The 20,179-nt window shown below is 42.3% G+C and overlaps 1 protein-coding gene across 1 annotated transcript; it reads right to left on the bottom strand.

Annotated features, from left to right (window-relative positions):
* Positions 1-973: 973 nt before the first annotated feature.
* LOC308326050 (nicastrin-like) lies at positions 974-20,148 on the bottom strand (the record flags this gene model as incomplete). Its single annotated transcript, XM_080778861.1, has 18 exons — positions 974-2,179; positions 2,812-3,027; positions 3,736-3,893; positions 4,507-4,594; positions 5,139-5,237; positions 6,138-6,240; positions 6,372-6,541; positions 7,172-7,249; positions 7,680-7,784; positions 8,651-8,803; positions 9,821-9,933; positions 10,855-11,005; positions 13,245-13,390; positions 13,640-13,767; positions 14,190-14,313; positions 14,434-14,438; positions 15,344-15,542; positions 20,013-20,148. 18 exons carry the CDS (start codon positions 20,146-20,148, stop codon positions 2,057-2,059), a joined length of 2,295 nt encoding a protein of 764 aa, XP_080634987.1. The 3' UTR covers positions 974-2,056.
* Between the last annotated feature and the right edge of the window lie 31 nt (positions 20,149-20,179).

Below are 20,179 nucleotides of genomic sequence, written 5' to 3'. Positions count from 1 at the left end.
GCTGTTGATTTAACAGTATTGTACTGCAATCACAAGATCATAAAATATCTCATATTGCTTTCTCTAGCCCCCCCTCCCCCCTCTCTGTGTCTGTAACTGTAAAGAACCCAAACACGTTTTCTACTGAACTTTTCTATATTCTGGGTGAACAGACATTGTTATTATGATCTTATTGTGAAACAAGTCGTTTTCCTTTGAGCCAAATGCTTTTATTTTGAAGGGAGTTTTGTGGGACATAGCTGTCGTGTATTGGTTACTGAAGTCACATGACCAGGAAGCAGGTGACGACAGGTAACATAAATGTATAGGGACACCAAAGGTGATGTAACAGAATGTTATTATTGAGAGTGACAACAATAATCTACTGTGCGTGTAATGAACTAGCCCGTTAAGTCTGGATAAGATATTCTATTCTATTTGTAAACGTAGCAACTAGCAAGGTTTATCTATTAATTGAGAAGTAATTCAAGTTTAATATATCTATTCTTGGCGAATGACTACACTACACCCAACACAATCTTTCTTTCATGTGGACTGAGTAAATGACAGGCTGCTCTCTGCTCTGTCAGTGTCACGGTCAATGTAGGTGGTGTTGTTGTCCAGATTAATATATTAATGTGTACAATATTGTATGCTCGCCAGTTGCTCGACAACAAACTAGCCAGTCACAACGCGAATGTTCCTCCGGGCTATGGGCTTTAGAAGCTGCCAGGATCAGTGGCTTCTTCAAAATCAGACTATTTATATGAGACAGACAAGACCATACAGGCAGCTATATATGGCAGACCATACATTTTCTTAAATGATGTACTGTCCTACATTCAATACGCCAATAAACGCAATCACAAATAATGTAGATCTCAGCAAAATGGTTTGTGTTGATCAACAAGTGGGCTGGGAGTAGAAACCAAAGGTGGATCGTGCACAATGGACATGTCAAAATCTTAAACACCATGAATATTGGGACAAGCAGTTGTGTTTTCAGCACGCAGTTCATTTTTTAATTTAATTGTGCGCCTACAAAAGAACTGGAGAAGCATTGTTTTATTTTGTTATCAAGGCAACGAATCATCAAAACTATTCCCCGGTTGGTCAGACATAACCCGCCATGAATGAAACAAACAAATACATACAACACATACATAAAAAGGTCAAGTATGATGCATATAATCAAAATCTCAAAAAAGAAAAAAAAATCTACCATATTAAAACACTGTGAAATGTGTTTTTAAACTAACAAAATCATACAGTACAACTGTATTTTCATTCTAATCTGGGTGCATTAGTGGTCATTCATGAAACACCCTTAATGGCAGATTTATACTGGGCTGCTCTCTGTAACTGTGTATTGTGCACCGAAACAGCTGGTCAAGTTGTGAGCTTGTGGGTCCGTTACTTTAGGTACGGGACACTGGCACACAAGTAAGTATAAATCAGGCTTAAGTCCATTTCTCTGGAAAGGAAAAATTGTTCCTTTCCATTAGGTCTGCCTGATAAATGAATTAACTACAGACAGAGAAGACAACTATAGTATTGCACATACCATCGTAATCTTTCACACATTTGTACACACTCACAAAAAAATTGCATCTCTCACACTCTCTCTCACCCACACACACACACACACTTTGTACAACTAAAATCACTCATTTATTTCAGTGGTTCACTCATTCACTCTCTCTCACACACAAATTCTAAGTTCCAATGATGCTTAGTGCCTAATCCCATGTTACAGTAAACAAACATTCTTTGCAAATAGAAGGAAAAAAAGAAAAGAATATGAACATCTTTTTACACTTGAGTTGGAGCACTGACAGACCCTGATCCTGAGCCCAGTGCACTTTGATCCTGCTGGGAGTCCAACTCCATCTCCTGCCTCACTCGAGTGAGTCCATTTAAAACATAAAAAAACAACCCTGCTCATTTGTATCTAAACTTTTGAATTGTGAGTTTTAAAAACCAGTCATGTCCATGTTTGTTTGGGAGTAGAAGTTGTAGATGATGTAGTAGTTGTGGGTTTGAAGCCCACCCACTAAGGTGTTGTTGTATTTTTGACTCAGTAGGTGGCGTTGGTGGGTTCCCTGCCCGAGCTAAAGAGCATCTCGGCCTTGGAGCTGATGACGTATGTCAGGAATAGCGATGATAACAGGATACCAATACCCACGCCCAGGGTCAGCATCTGGAGTGATGAGGAAGGTGAGAGAGTGGAAGACAGAGACAAGAGGGAGATATGGAGGGGAAAGATAACCAGAGAAAAGCGGGGAGGACAGGAGTGGTGGAGAGATTGGGGAAGAGAGGGGACAGATGTATAGAGGAGAGAGAGAGATTAAGAGTCATTCTTCTGTTATTCTGCAGAGTCGTGTTAATTCAAATTCAATGTAGTGGATAGAAGAGTGGAGAAAATGGCCGCAAAACCTATGCCTAGTTTGCCTACTGCTTTGGAACCGAATCATATCACTGTACCGATGAAAGACTTCCCTAGGGTCATTGCTTTGGTTCTGCAATGCAGTTATTTATTTTAATCTCCAGTTTTATCTCTTACACTGAATTTAGATGTCACCAGACAAAATCGGTAGGTGGAGCTCCACAATCGACTGGCAACACAAGACTCACTATTCTGGTGTTGCCAGTTGGGGAATAACCTTGTTTCCCCCAGACAGACAGGAAATCACACAATGAGGCTCAGTGGGACGCAATAAACAAGTGGAGCTGAGAAATGTTGCAAACTTTATTCCTTTTCTGTGGGAGATAAGAGTAAGTTCTGGAAGAGGCACAGGGGATAGACTTTGTTAAAAAAATAATAATACTTGCCTCCAGATCGTTGCTGGCGACGAGGAATATGCGTGCTCGGATGAACTTCCACCGAGACTCTGTCCACGTGGAGTAATCTTTGGAGCTGTACTCGAACAGGATGTCCAAGGCCGGCGACACGGCTTTGGAGAGGCGCACAGAGGAGCGCACGCAGTAGCCCTCCGGCATGGTGATGTTGGAAGGAGCCACGCCCTGTACCCACAGGTAGGAATACATCTGAAAGGAAGAGACAACAGATTTACAACAAATCCAAAACAAATGAATCCTATTCAGTATTTTAGCTGTGACGTGAGCGCCCCCTCCTGAGATACTTCCGGGTCCTACTTTTGTGTCGCTTTTGTGTCCCCATGGAGTTATACTGTGGCGCTCCGTCTGACTAAATCTGAGACGAAAACAACCACGAAAGTCTAATTTTACCGCTTTCCTCACAACAACAAAGCTGCGCTGCTCTCCCAAATCTGGCTGTGACAGGCCATCTGCCCCACACGGAATACTATCGCCATATTATTTCATTGTGTCAACTAAATCCTCGTTAATGCAAACTAGATTCAACATACTCAAGCCTGGCTGCAAACATTCTAAATATTCCCCCGAAATATTTTACTGAGCAAATGGACTGTTACCACCTTCAATAATAATGATAATAATAGTCTTTCTTGTCTCCACATCATATATTGTTTTTGTCATGGACACTTGTACAAAACATTAATAATTTTACTCGAGTTGGAAGCAACTCAATGGCTTCCTTTCTGAAAAATAACGTCATTGTAAAAAGATTCACGCGTTTAGGTATTCTATTTACAATGAGATGCAGACGGGAGCTGGTGCCACTTTGACCCGGACGTAACGTAGCACTACAAAATGACGTCAGACTAAAATACTGAATGGTGGCGTCAGAGACGACATGATGTTGACATAACTTACACCCGTATCATTCTCCTTCCGACCCATGCAGTTGTCCTGGGTGATATTAATCACGGTGCCGGTCAGGTTGGCCAGTAAATACTGGACCAGAAGAGTGGGAGTGGAGGTGTGGGATGGGTTGTTCCACACACCCACGTAGTACTCTGGTGGCTCATTCTCTGATAAATAAAGAGACATAGCTTGTCAGAAAGATATAAAAAAGCACCAAAGCATGTTTTAGCATTTCTCCTACATCCACAGGACAGGACAGACCTTTATTGAACCCTCAAGGGATCTTCAGTTGCCAACAACAGATAGGAAAATAGTAAGTCAGGTAAAAATATAGCAAATGCAAAAAGTCATATTGATCGGTCATTTATTAACCGATCATATAGTAATTCATGCAGTAGCCCTCCTGGTATATAACACTGTACACCTTGTAAAACTTGAATTAAGGAAATAAATGGTGATAGGCAAATTGTGTAGTTTGTTTTAGAGTTCAGGTTAAAACAGCAGCTAAAACATTTGGCAGACTGCAGGTGACCTTATGTTACTCCAGCTAATACAATTAATAATGAGTGTGATAGATCTAAGTGTGCAAATGATGTGCATTGTCATATTGTTGACTACCGTCTATGCCATGGCTCTGGGCACACCTGAAAAGCAACACAACATTATGAATTTTATTTGCTCCAGCTCTGTGTTGATTACTAGCCTGCCATGTTTTTCATCTGCAGTAGCATTTATTAACCTGAACTGTAAAATGCCCCTTTAACAAGCAGGTCAACTCACTTAGGATTTTCTGAAGTTCTGGGTGTAACGCCGCCTGGAAAAAGGAGTTGTTTGATCGAACTAGAAATCCATACAGCAACTGGGTGACCTGGGACAGACAGAGAAAGGAGATTGTCATTGGTTCAGCTTATTTCTTCAAGATCAATCATATGTATACATGTAAAAAAATAACGGATTAATGACAGGGACAAAATGCTGTAAAATCACAGGATTGTACCGTTAAAATGACTAGAACTGCATTTTGGAGCTATGCAGTTATATCTGTGGCCAGTTTCACAAATTGTTTTCATACTTGGATTTAAGGTTATATTGAATACAAAAAATACAGTACATTAATTTCTACAATTACTATTGACAATATTCCAAAGCATAACATTTGTATTTACATGGAATTGGATTCCACTAATTAGAAAAACTTGCCTTAAAGTCAATAGCTTTCATTGCAGATGGGTGAAAAGAAAATGTCTTTGTACCTCACTTCAACAAGTCCAAGGCAAAGTTTGTATCACATCATGATAAAATCAAGTTTAGTTTTTGTCTGCATTGGAAAACATAACCCTGACTTTCTTTGCAATTAAAACAACACTACAATGACCATATCTTGCAACATGGCCTCAGTTTGATCATCTTACTATTTGAGGGTCTGCATTGATGGTGGGCAGCTGGGTTTCTGCTCCACCAGCCTGCAGGTAGAGAGAACGGGCAACCGTGGACGCCACCTCCGTCAGTGCCTGGTAATAAAGCAGAGATTAGTACAAAGGAGCCAAAGTTCAGTATAATTTTAATTGAGTGCAATAGAATATATGGACAAAATGTAACTGCACAAGCTTGCGATGCATTGTGAACTTGTAGATTGACTACTGACTATTTTTTTTAATTTTAGTTAGTTTTGAAAAAATAAAATAAACACAAAAATAGGGACACCTGGGTCCCTGTTTTGCACCAGTAAGGGGAGGGAGTGGCGGGGGCGGGGGGGCAAGGCGACGGCCCTAGTTACAGTTAGTTGAATCGTCAAAACTCCTCCATTTGATCATCAATTTATTCCATTAGATTAGACAATAGACCATTTTATGGTTGTATACATAATGAAAACATTCTCTGAGGTAAACGAGTTAATGTACATTCTCCATAATAGCCTATAGCCACTATAATGTTTTAGTTTAAACGTAATATGCTACTGCCTATATTCTTCTTGGACAAATATAAAAAGATACTCATATGGAAAGGCTATATTATTTAATAGTTAGAGAAATTTCAACACCAAAGTAGTAGTTGTAGTTTTTCTTTCAACACATGCTTCACGAGTTCATGTTCCACAGCAGTCTCAATCCCGTTGCGCGGCGCCGCCTGGAAAATAGAACTGTGTTCTATCGGCGCGCCAGGCGGCGCCAGGTGACACGGCGCGACGCGGCGGACGGAGCCGGTGTGCGATAGGTTCATTGAAAATAATGGAGGCGGCTGTGTCCACCGCGCGACGCAGCCGGTGTGTTGTGGGCTTCATTCTGCCTTGACTTCTGCACCGACTGCGGTGGGCACGGTGTGCGCTAGCCCCTCCCTCCCCTCACTGGTTTGAAACTGGTTGGTAAAAACGGGGACGCGGGTTAATGTGGTTAAAATACAGTAAGTGGTACCTTGGCTGTGTCCGTGACACGCACAAGCTGTTGCTCTGGGCTCAGGTCCTGTGGATACGTCAAGTTCAGGCTGGCTGCATTATCATACATGCTCTCATAGTACCTGTGGAGTGTGGACACAGGGGAAAACAATTCAAATGTTTTTGTAATATAACAAAATACCGCAATATGTCAGACAATGAATAGGATGATTGGAACAGTATAAAAATACGAGCCAAGGAAAGCCCCAGTCACCTGTTGTTGAACGCGGACTGGTGTGCAGTGATGACAACACCAGGGATGGGCCGAGCTCTCAGAAAACGCTGGAAGGACGAGGGTGGCAGAGGCTGGGAGACAGTGGGCTCAGACACTGTGAATGTGGTGTTCACTGCAGCTTTCTTGAGGTTCTCCAACAGGTTTACTACCTGTTATGGATGGGAAGGATGTGGAAAAGAATCACTCACACAAAGCTATGTATTATTACATGTCTACTAGACATTATGTAATAATAATACTATAACATTGTCTACTATAATATAAAAGTGTGTATACCATTTGCATTGTAAAAGCCTCTGTGATCAATACATCTTGGTAGTACTACTGTTCTTTAAACTTTGATGACATTGTCACACAGCGACAATAGCCAATCTATCGTGTTGTGAGCTGCTACTTAAAACAAATTTAATATTTTTGAAAATGTTAACCACTTTCAACCTGGCATCACAATTTTGGTTCCACGTTTCTGTTATGGTTCTAGTACATAGTACTAGTTCTAGTACTTAGACCAAATAATTACACAAGACACTCGTTTGCATCTCAGTAGAAACGTTCTCACAGTGATGCGCTACACTACAGTCTACACCAGTGGTTCAGGAAACCTCAGGGGTCCTTGAGGGGGTTCCAAATGGGCCCTTACAGGTCTGTTAACGAAGAGAGCACAGATGGTTGCATGTGTGCACTCTATTGGGTTCCTTGACATTAAATGTTTTAGAACCCCTGCTCAACATAGGAAAACGTTCATACACAGTAACAACACACACAGCTACAGTACAAACCTGCCCATCAATGCTGGCGTTCCTCCTGGACACCGGGTCGGAGTGGAGCCACAGGTTGGGGCCGTTACGAAGCCCCACCTTCAAGCAGAATTGAGAAACCAATGGGAAATATGGTTCATAGAGAGATCGGGTTACAACTGCACAATAGACACTTACATAAAAGAGCAGCGAGTTAAATAAAGAACAAAAGGTGTGTGTGTAAGGTGATGTTGAAACCCAATCAGCCTTATTGAGGGTACTCGTTTTACAATAAAGACAGTGAGCGGCAAGGATGGGATTTTGTGCATTGGCCTATCCAATTCCGCAGTGACTTATGAATGATGAATTCAGGGTAATGCATGATGAAAATGCACATCTATGCTGTGACCAAGATGTCTGTGATAGTATACTATGACTATACTCAATAATCAAGGTGCTGATAACCACTCCAACATGGGTTACATGGCTGTCGTCGATTACAATGCGTTTCATCGAGGTTTGCGTCATCGAGACGTATACAGTTACATACCTGTCCGACCTCAAGGACTGAGTGAACATTGTCCAGGTCGATGGCAAACCGCTTGTTCTCCATCTCATACACCATACGTGAGCTACCGATGTAGTCAAAGGCTTCCTGGGGTCGGAGGGGAAATTGCTGATTAATGCCACATCGAAAAAACTAAATGAAGCAATGGAAATATTGTGTGTGTGTGTGTGTGTGTGTGTATGATGGGGGCGTTATGATCATAAGATCGAGCCCCATAATCCATTATGTGTCGGTGTCCTGCTGCTCAGCTCATTCACTGTGTGCTACTCTGGATAGGATAACAACACCTCAAAATGGATATGTAACATGAAACTAAGCACAGGAAATGCTGTCCTAAATACATGGCTGGCACACCTTAGAAGACGCAACTATGAAATGGTGAACATGAATCAGGTCAACAGCCTGTTTAAGAGCTGTCTGGTAACACGTCTGTGAGTCAAGAGTAGGGAGGATAAGACTGTTCCAGATGAGTACATGTACTACAGGTAGAGTAGGTTAGATTTACAGCTGTAGATCTGCCCTTTGATCTGACTGTCAAAACTGTCAACGCGAAAAGGCACATAAATGTAAATTCCCAGACCATGAGAACTCGGTGAAGAACCCACCTCTTCTCTTTTCAGAGTTATGTTCTTCTAGCTCTTTAACTCTTACAACTCTAAGCTTTCTTGCTTCAATTCCTTTTTAACTCTTATCTCTTGATTAAAATCTTTTTTGCTCTCTTCTTTCTTAGCTCTTTTGACTTTCTCGTCTTTGATTACTTAGTTAGCGGCCTTCTTTATGCCCATACCACCTTTTCTAATCCTCTTGGATCACAGTAAATTATTTGTAGCACTGTGTCAAGCTTAACATTATCGTTTGCTTTCAATGTTGGCAATCTAAAAGCAAGCTTATTTCTACAGCTGGATCAGAGAGTTGGCCAAAGGCCTAGAGAGTAACTCAGTGGAAGTACTGACCCCCTGAAAGAAAGCATAGAGAATGGTGCGTGGCAGGTTGGCGTCCTCTGTGGCGTCCCGCAAGGCGTGGGCAGCAGCCAGCAGAGTGATGAAGCCTGACACTCCGGACTCGGCTCCGGGGCCAACCTCTGAGAAGAATGACCTGCTGTCCAGCTAGGAGAGGAAAGGAGAAGAGAGAGGTTCGGAGAGGAGGAGACGGGAAGAAGAGAGGAGCAAAGAGGGAAGACAGAAGGTAAGGGAAGGGAATGTCAGGGTGTATGGAATAAAGTAGTAGGGAGGTAAAGGAGCGGAGATGGAAAAGCTGATGAGTGAAGATCATATCTGGGTAAGTACTTCAGCTTAACATGTCGTGGCCTATTTTATGGTTCCATCAATCAAAAGGTGCCCGTAAATTATGCAGGAATGTAGACTCTGTCTGGTCTCTGGGCCTACTCGTACGGCACAAGAAGGGTTTCACTCCCTACAAAGAAATACCTTGCATGGGTAAAACATTCACTTTAACATGTCCATTATGAATTTAAAACAGCTCAAATTACTGAAACATAAATTGATGAGATTGAGTCCTTTATAGATGAAGTTTAGTTTTTTTCTATCTTTTGTACCTTATTCTTATTGTATTGGTTTTGTGTAAACACCGTATTTGTTACCATTGGTCGTTGTCTCTGTTAAATGCAGAGCAACTTCACTGTTTTAGCTGATAACTAGATCTTGTCTGTTTCAAATTTAAATTATCTGTTTTTATTGTATACATTTTTATGTGGACCCCAGGAAGACTAGCGACCACTTTGCGGAAGCTAATTGGGATCCGAATAAAGAATAAAGAATTGCATTCAGGACTTTCTTTAGCTACTTGTATTTTCTAAGACTGCAGAAAGCCCCATCCTGGGGCTCCACTGGCCTAGCGGTTAGGCGCATACCACATATACAGTAGGCTATAATGCAGCCTGACAGCGAGTTGCAGGTTTGATTCCCAGGCGTGACTTTTGCTGTGTATCACTCTGTCTCTCTGCAGAAATGCCCCCAAAAATATATATATAAAAAATAAAACCACATCCAGCCAAATAAATACAGGAAAACATAGTGTATGTACAGCTAAAAACTATGGAACTATGAAAACAAATAACTGTTGTCTTGATAAGACACACACAGTAGGCAGTTTGAGTTACTCACCCTGGTTGCTGCTATGACCACAGACTCGTTCTCCTTGTGGCCCTTTGCAGTGTCATTTATGGCCTTGGTAGAAGCCCACACATTATAGCCACCCAAAGGATCACACACCATCTCTAAATACAGAGAGAAACATGGGATTATTGTCAGACATGCATAATTCACATGCCATGATATACTCACAATAAAAATGTAAAGAATCACACACATTATCTAATATCGTTTACTCTGAGTGCTTTTGAACACACCAGGAAAATACAATACACCAACCATCACTTTCTTTTGTCGCAACAGCACGATAAACCAAAATCAGCAAAACTCTAAACAAAAGACTGGAAGAACCCAGCCAGACATAACGCAATACTTACTACATGTACTGCCAATAAACCGACGAGATTACGTTGGAGAGGGGACTTTTTTATCCTGAGGCAACTAAAACCAAAACATTTTTTTACTTGGCTCATGTGTGACCTAAGAAAATAGCAGCATTTTAGAGGGAAATACAGTATATATATATATATAGGCATTTGTATACTAAAGTGAGTTGTGTATAAAGTGCCTCCTCTGTGCCCTTCCTCCAAGGCTTGTTGGAGGCCATACAGAGCCTGAGAATCAGTGCTGTCTGAGGATACATTCAGAGCAAAAAAGTCCCTTAACCCATTCTGACCGGGCACCCATTTTGGTGTTGGCATCATGTTATGCTTTAGCTATTGAAAAATAGCAGATCTACAAGCTCATATCGCGCCACCGAGTGGCGCGATACGAGCTTGTAGGTCTGCTATTTTTGAAAAATTCGAAGAACGACTGACATTTTTTTAATCTGATCTCAGGTCAGAATGGGTTAATCAGACCAGTGTGTGTCCCGTGGAAACCTCGTATGAATCTGATCTCAGGTCAGAATGGGTTAACCGAGAGGGCTGGTCACACCAGACCACTTCAGGCTCTAGCAGTGGAACTACACTCATATTGATTCACCAGTGGGTGCAATTTGTTATGTGCAAGCTTGAGTGTGCATGTGTGCAAAGTGCATTACCTACCTGGGTTAATGCTGAAGCTGAAGTTGATGTCATTGCGTCTCATGCAGGTGGCCGTGTCGGTCACAGCGTGCATGTGGGAATAGAGCTGCATGGCACACAGCGGGTACTCAGGGGTTCCGTTGTTCATGATCTGGTTATGCTTCTGGTAGCACTGTTGGGTGTGGATGGAGACAAACCGACGGTACAACAGGTGCTTTAGTGAGGAAGTGTAAGGCCATTAAGCCCATCCTAAAACAATCCACTGCCTTAAAACCCTTAAGCCCCCTATATAGTACTGTACTTCATCTTCATCATACAACAAATAGACGATCTCCAAGCTCACAGCACGTTGTGAGCTTGGAGATCTGCAGTAACAAATATTTTTGTCTATAATGACATGGCCAAAATAGGGATGCCATGGTTTAAAGTGGTTAAACACAAGTTTGAGGTTTATACCCCTAAAGCCGTAATATAGACCAAAAGCTAGGCTCACACTACAGGATAATCGGGGAGATTCTGGGTTGGAAAGGCCCATCTCGACAATTGCGGTGCCGGATCTTGGTTAGAGAGCAACCGATTATCTGCCCAGATGAGCCTGTAGAGTGTGAGGGGTTCACAGATCCAATCTTAATATCTCCCGATCTGCTCAGACGCTTTGGGGCCACCGCAATCATTATCAAACATGCTTGATGCTTATCTGGAATGGTCGATAGCCAAGAGAAACAAATCTACAGTGTAGCGGAGAGTTGACAGTCGCTTCTGCCTTCATTGTTGTGGTGGGCAAGACAATACTCTTAATATCTTGGAAGTGTGTGAAGCGCAATTATTTAAAAATATTTGTAGCCTGTGCACTGTGCATGTTTGAGATTATAGAGAAGTGCAGGATGCAACCCGATTTCAAAATGGGTTTGACATTTTAAACTCTTGCAGTGTGCCCAGCTTCATACAATAACCATAATCCTGATGAATAGCAATAAATACACCATTACATTTGTTTAATATATATATATATAATATATATAGTATATCTCGTACATTTGTATTAATTTTTATGCTTTTAAATCCCTAAACCACTTTCTTTCTTTCATATCACACGAAGCACCTTGAATTGCCTTTGTGTAAGAATTGCACTACACAACTTGCCTTGCCTTTAAGCCAACGGCTGAAACCAAGTGTTGAGGTGAAAGGAAGTTAAAGTAGGTCATGTGAGCTCAGCGGCTTGGTGGTGACATTATGGTTTTAAACATCAACGTCAGGCTCTGTGTCAACTTGAATTAAAAATAAGAGTCCAAAGTGAAGCACACACATCCCAACAAAAAACGAATCAGGTGCTGAACAACGATACAATACATACATAGGAGAAGGAAGGGAATGGTTTGACCACTGTGGGTCTTTATCAGGTCTGGTGAGTTACAGTGTGCGAACTTCCCTTCCTTTTTCAACTTTAATTAAATTAAGATACTTACTAGATCCCCTAGAATTTCCCTCAACAACAAATCTCTTTTTAGGAAAATAGCAGATCGAAAAGCTAATACAGCAATGTGTTTTGAGCTTGTAGATCGGCTATTTTTAAGGAACATCAACATTCCACAGTAACCAAGCAGTAATTATTTCCACTTTCTTTCTTAAAGTGTTCATAAATTCCACATATTGTCCCGTCTTGACAGAGTAATGCCATTGGTCACACTTTACATAAAAAGTGTCTTTCCAATTTTTTTTATATTGCCGCAGTCGGGTGGAAACTGTCACTTTGTATGTCTACCATTTTTCCTTTTTTAGTATTTAAAAAACATTTAAAAATAGGGACAATAGCCGATGTAAGCTTGTAAATCAGCTATTTCAACAACCTTTGTGCGATACTCTTGTGGGTGAAGTTACTTCAATGTATAAGTAGTAGGGCATTAATTTACAATGAAACATAAAAAGTAGAAATGTGGAGATGCAAGGTTTCTATTCAGCAACGATATACACGGTTTTCCACTCAACAGCGACAGTATATTCGTAGATAAAGAAAGAAAAACAGGTGCGCTTCCTCTGGAAACTGCCCTTGGTTGAGGCAGTGGGTGCTCAGCTTTGGAAATAATTTAACTCATAGACCAACTAAATGGAAAAAGTGGAACTCTAAAATAAAAGATGCAAGACTGGGTCAGATGCAATTTCTGTGTATATATTTATTTACGATAACACTGATGCGTTTCGGCAGAGCCTTCTTCAGAGCAGACTAAAAAGTTTAAAAAGTTTAGTCTACTCTGAAGAAGGCTCTGCCGAAACGCGTCAGTGTGAGAAATTGCATCTGAGCCAGTCTTGCATCTTATATTTTGGAGTGCCTACATTTTCCATTTAGTTGGTTTATGAGTTAAGCATATTGGTAGACATTGGTGAATATGTGCCAAACAGATCAACAGGCTTACCTGTCGTATGAATTCGGTCTCGTTGTCGTTTTTCAGGGAGAAGACAGGGAAGCCAAACTCCTCGTAGGAGAGCCCGTTTCCATTGGGGTTCCATAATGTGGCGTTACAGTGGGCCAGGCTGGGGTCATAGCTCTCTGAATAGACGCCTGTAATGACACATGAGAGGACCGATCAGCAATTCAAGGTTTACAGTGTCAATGGTGACGCTTCCACTGTGTCAGTTCCCATTACTGTTATACACTGTACAATTAGGGCTACAACAGTTATATTGGTTGTTGTTGCGGTTAAACTTGCTGAAGAAAGCTAAAGACAAGGTTGCGACAAACATAACGGTCAGTGAAAGGCATTTTGGTCCATTGCAACATTGTATCATTGGTTGCTTTGGTGTGACTCACCCGTGTTCTCGTTGGGACAGGTGGTGTGAGGAGAGAAGCCCAGGGGGCCCCCGGGGTTCTCAATGGGTGCTATCACAGCAACCCCAGCCACCCTGCGGGGGGCGCTCTTCAGCTTCAACATGTTGGGCCTGAGGAGCATGAACCAATGGATCCATTTTAGAATAAACATTTACCCATTTGGTATGAGAAATCGTGTGGATCTCGGAATGCACATGGGAACGGATCGCAGACTTCATGTGGCCAGCCTGTGATGTCAGCCGTCTATGACATGTCCAAGATGTAGGACTCCAAATCTGAGCAAGGTTTCAGCCCCGATCCAGACCCGTTGACTTCCATTATGAAGTCAAGTTTAAGAACATAATGGGAAAACAAATTAGTGGATGTACTAAGTTAGCTGACTGTAAGTGTGGAAGAACGGCATCATGTAGTATTTTAACTGTAGTAGGTAGTATGATGATATCATTGTGTGTGTGTGTGTGTGTGTGTGTGTGTGTGTGTGTGTGTGTGTGTGTGTGTGTGTGTGTGTGTGTGTGTGTACACATGTTTGCACCTGGTAAACAACTGGGCCTCCATAATAACCATATAAGGAGGAGTGGGCCCATCACGCAGGACCCACTCCAAGTCGTCCTCTCGTTCCAACACATGGATCACGCCTACATCACCAGATATAGAGGCTGGAAAAACAACAAGCACAAATAATGGTTCCACATCAGTTCAGGCAGAAACGTGTGGATGGATGAAGCAATGTGACAAAGTGACAACATGTTGCAGCAGAGTACAGTATTTTGACCCACACAGCCTTGATTGTACAAAGATTGAAGATTGTACAAATGAGAAGTAGAGAATCTAGTCCTAGAGATATATCAGAAACATGGTATAGATGAGAATACTGCACTTTATACACAACTCAAAACGCTGCTATTTTCTTAGGGCACACATGAGCCAAGTAAAACGTTGTTTTGGTCTTAGCCTTAAAATAGATATAGTTTGCATACTTATTACTTACTTTGCACATTTTGGACCCATTTTGTATTCCTGTGTAATGTATTGACTGCTTGTTTTCATGTTTGTTGAAATTAGCTAAATCCGGTGTATTTATATTACATTGGTCAGGTCATTAATATGCAGTGTCCCGTCAAAAGAAAGAAAGAAAGATTATATGCCGAACTGACCAACTGACAATGTTGATATACGGTTGATTGGACATACAATTAAAAACGTAACTTTATGGATGATGTTTTAGCGTGTTTGCTTTCATTTGTAATCTTGTTTTATTTGGAAGAATAAGCTGTGAGGCAGAGGAAGGTAAAAAATAAATACACCATCAAGCACAGTCTTATGGGAACCAATTGATATTTCCTTGAAGATTTGACAATTATGAAGAAGGAATCTAATATTCCTGGTGCAATGAGAGTCGTAAGCGGAATATCGGATATACAATGCGGATATACAATGGATATACAATGATAGCGGATATACAATGATATACAATACGGATATACAATACGGATATACAATGATATTTATATATCATGTCGAATGTCATGTTTTTATGTTCTATGTGGACCCCAGGAAGATTATCTGCTGCTATGCACCAGCTAATGGGGATCCTAATAAAACTCTAAAACTCTAAACATCCTAAAACCACTGCCTACACAAGCTTCCAGTTGCCTTGCAAACGAGAGCTCCATAAGTCTTACTTACTTTATCTCGAAGACCTCGTTGTGAAGATAATTCTCAAAGGTTTTGCGGTACTCCGAGTCCTCTTTCTCCTTCTTCAGCTCCTTGTCGGTCTTGGGACAGGAGCAGCAGCGAGTCCCGTGTCCATACTCCTCCGTCTGGTTCCACTTGTGCTCCTCGTCACTGTCCACCTGGGTGGGCACGCGCGACGGCAGCTTCATCCCTGCAGACCGGGAAGGGTTGACACTGAGTGCACGCAACATGACTTATTATTAACCCATTCTGACCTGAGATCAGATTCATACGAGGTTTCCACTGGACACACACTGGTCTGATGAACCCATTCTGACCTGAGATCAGATTCATACGAGGTTTCCACTGGACACACACTGGTCTGATGAAACCATTCTGACCTGAGATCAGATTCTAAAAATGTCAGTCGTTCTTCGATTTTTCAAAAATAGCAGACCTACAAGCTCGTAGCGCGCCACTCGGTGGCGCGCTATGAGCTTGTAGATCTGCTATTTTTCAATAGCTAAAGCATAGCATGATGCCAACACCAAAATGGGTTCCCGTTCAGAATGGGTTAATACTTATTGTAATATTTATGGCCCGGTATAGTCCAATTTTCTCATGTCTATTCAGAACAATCATACTTGTACAGATTCAAGTTGAGGCAACTGTAACATGTTTTACAATGAAGATAATAATATCTTTCGATCCACTGTTCCATAATAATTTATCGTATCGTATGTGCAGTGCACACATCCACGCACCATAAGTCAGTCAAGACATATATAGATTTTTATAAACAGATATCCTGGATATGAATTCAGAGTATGAAAGGCGAGGTGCAATATGTTTGGTTTCAGAAGTGTTCTGGTTTCAGATTGTAGTCGTTGAGTAGTACTGACCAATTACAATTGAACGGGCTTTGGTAACACGACTTTAGCATCCAGGTAAACGGTCTATGTGGCGAGAAAAAGAGGCGGAATGCAATTCCTGAAATACAATCTCCAGTCAAAACCAGCTCGAAACCCATCGATATCGCCAGATGAACTTTTATCCCGGTGTAAACTTCTAGTCATCTCCCAACTCCGACCGGACACATGGTAGTGGAAGGCGTGGCCCGGATATCCACTGGCTACAACGGAAGCCCAGAACCATTGGCCCTTACCCCCAGACAGTAAATCCTCATCAGACAATAGCCAATGGGTTCTTAGATAGACAGAAACATACAGTACAGTCGAACTCTGAACCGTAGTAGCCTTGCCAAGCCGGGCAGGAGCCTATCTCCTGTTTCTGTAGCGTGAGGCAGCTTGATGTACAAGGACACCCCCTGGACATGACGCTAGTATGTCGCAGGGACTTACCCCCAATCCATCCTATATACAGTCTAGCGGCGTCTATATACAGTCTAGCGGCGTCTATATACAGTCTAGCACGGTCTATATACAGTCTAGCGGCGTCTATATACAGTCTAGCGGCGTCTATATACAGTCTAGCGGCGTCTATATACAGTCTAGCGGCGTCTATATACAGTCTAGCGGCGTCTATATACAGTCTAGCGGCGTCTATATACAGTCTAGCGGCGTCTATATACAGTCTAGCACCGTCTATATACAGTCTAGCGGCGTCTATATACAGTCTAGCGGCGTCTATATACAGTCTAGCGGCGTCTATATACAGTCTAGCGGCGTCTATATACAGTCTAGCGGCGTCTATATACAGTCTAGCGGCGTCTATATACAGTCTAGCGGCGTCTATATACAGTCTAGCACGGTCTATATACAGTCTAGCGGCGTCTATATACAGTCTAGCGGCGTCTATATACAGTCTAGCGGCGTCTATATACAGTCTAGCGGCGTCTATATACAGTCTAGCGGCGTCTATATACAGTCTAGCGGCGTCTATATACAGTCTAGCGGCGTCTATATACAGTCTAGCGGCGTCTATATACAGTCTAGCGGCGTCTATATACAGTCTAGCGGCGTCTATATACAGTCTAGCGGCGTCTATATACAGTCTAGCGGCGTCTATATACAGTCTAGCGGCGTCTATATACAGTCTAGCGGCGTCTATATACAGTCTAGCGGCGTCTATATACAGTCTAGCGGCGTCTATATACAGTCTAGCGGCGTCTATATACAGTCTAGCGGCGTCTATATACAGTCTAGCGGCGTCTATATACAGTCTAGCGGCGTCTATATACAGTCTAGCGGCGTCTATATACAGTCTAGCGGCGTCTATATACAGTCTAGCGGCGTCTATATACAGTCTAGCGGCGTCTATATACAGTCTAGCGGCGTCTATATACAGTCTAGCGGCGTCTATATACAGTCTAGCGGCGTCTATATACAGTCTAGCGGCGTCTATATACAGTCTAGCACGGTCTATATACAGTCTAGCGGCGTCTATATACAGTCTAGCGGCGTCTATATACAGTCTAGCGGCGTCTATATACAGTCTAGCGGCGTCTATATACAGTCTAGCGGCGTCTATATACAGTCTAGCGGCGTCTATATACAGTCTAGCACGGTCTATATACAGTCTAGCGGCGTCTATATACAGTCTAGCGGCGTCTATATACAGTCTAGCGGCGTCTATATACAGTCTAGCGGCGTCTATATACAGTCTAGCACGGTCTATATACAGTCTAGCGGCGTCTATATACAGTCTAGCGGCGTCTATATACAGTCTAGCGGCGTCTATATACAGTCTAGCGGCGTCTATATACAGTCTAGCGGCGTCTATATACAGTCTAGCGGCGTCTATATACAGTCTAGCACGGTCTATATACAGTCTAGCGGCGTCTATATACAGTCTAGCGGCGTCTATATACAGTCTAGCGGCGTCTATATACAGTCTAGCGGCGTCTATATACAGTCTAGCGGCGTCTATATACAGTCTAGCGGCGTCTATATACAGTCTAGCGGCGTCTATATACAGTCTAGCGGCGTCTATATACAGTCTAGCGGCGTCTATATACAGTCTAGCGGCGTCTATATACAGTCTAGCGGCGTCTATATACAGTCTAGCACGGTCTATATACAGTCTAGCGGCGTCTATATACAGTCTAGCGGCGTCTATATACAGTCTAGCGGCGTCTATATACAGTCTAGCGGCGTCTATATACAGTCTAGCGGCGTCTATATACAGTCTAGCACGGTCTATATACAGTCTAGCACGGTCTATATACAGTCTAGCGGCGTCTATATACAGTCTAGCGGCGTCTATATACAGTCTAGCGGCGTCTATATACAGTCTAGCGGCGTCTATATACAGTCTAGCGGCGTCTATATACAGTCTAGCGGCGTCTATATACAGTCTAGCGGCGTCTATATACAGCTTTTGTCCTCACACGTCTCATATTGGCCATTGACAATGAAAGGAGAAATGCACGTCATATGTAGACGAGCAAATGGGCTAACCAATCACATACATTCAGTTGTTTATGAGATGATGTACTGTATGATGATGATGATGTATAATAATTAAGAATACACATGCACACACGTGTGATTTTATTTTATTGTATTCATCAGTATCTGCAATAATGCAGCTGGTGTGTCCTGATTTTGACCACTTTCAATCTGGTGTCCCTATTTTGGGTTATGTTATTTATTATATAGGCAAAAGAGATGATAGGTTCTCAAATAGAAACAAATTTTCAAATCGATTGTTTCTTTTTACAAAATATTGGTCAACTCAAAACATCTGTCAGGATGTAGAAGACATTTTTTGAATCTGGTACCCAGGGCGGTACCCAGGATATTGAAAAATAGCAGATCTACAAGCTCATAGCGCGCAAACCGAGTGACGCGCTACGCGCTTGCAGGTCTGCTATTTTTCAATAGCTAAAGCATAACATGATGCCAACACCAAAATGGGTTCAACAGCTAAAACATAACATGACACTGCAGAGGGAGTGCATAGCGTGTAGTTTGACACGGCAGAGGGAGTGCATAGCGTGTAGTTTGACACTGCAGAAGGAGTGTGTAGCCTTTTGGTGTTTTAAACATTGTGTTATAATTTATCTATTGAAAAAATAGCAGACCAACAAGCTCATAGCTTGTAGGTCTGCTGCTTTTGAAAAATCATAAGAATGCGGCGCAAATCTTTGTATATATATTCTTTCAAAGTGAATGTTTTTTAACTCAGGTCTAAATGGGTTAATGCTTTCGCGTGAAGCCATAGCATGATCAAGGAGGGAGTTCATTTACAAAAGAACATGACTATTTATTTTTATTCTTTTGATGGCGGCCAGTCTTTTTGACCCGAAGACAACGCATGCAAAGGTTTAAAGAGCAACTGTTTGTGGGGCTGATATGGTTCCCGTTTCGCATTTGAGTAAATGGTGCGCTGTGACTGGCCAGTCGCTGTGATTGACAGCCTACACCTAAACCTAACCCTAACCTTAACCTCAGTAAAACTATACCTAACCCTAACCCTAACCTCAGTAAAACTATACCTAAACCTAACCCTAACCCTAACCTCAGTAAAACTATACCTAAACCTAACCTCAGTAAAACTATACCTAAACCTAACCCTAACCTCAGTAAAACTATACCTAAACCTAACCTCAGTAAAGCATACCTAAACCTAACCTCAGTCAAACTAGCGCAGTGGCTGGGGGGCGTTTCCAAGAACCCGAATGCGAAACGGATACCATATTAGCGTTTGTGGGACGTACGGTTGACGTAGTGTTGCTCCTCGTGGGACAGCAGGCTGGTCAGGTGGGCCCCGTGGACACGACACTCCCTCTCAGCCGCGTCCCAGCTCTTCCTGGTGGGGAAGTAGCGTAGCAGTGACCCTGGAACTTGTGCCATCCGTAGTCACATGTCTCCGTGTCTGGTGAGA

This window comes from Protomyctophum bolini (genome assembly GCF_963924005.1).
Source record: "Protomyctophum bolini genome assembly, chromosome: 12".
In the NCBI taxonomy this organism is placed as follows: domain Eukaryota; kingdom Metazoa; phylum Chordata; class Actinopteri; order Myctophiformes; family Myctophidae; genus Protomyctophum; species Protomyctophum bolini.
The sequence above is the reverse complement of the archived record's forward strand: the minus strand, read 5'-3'. Positions and strand labels throughout refer to the sequence as shown.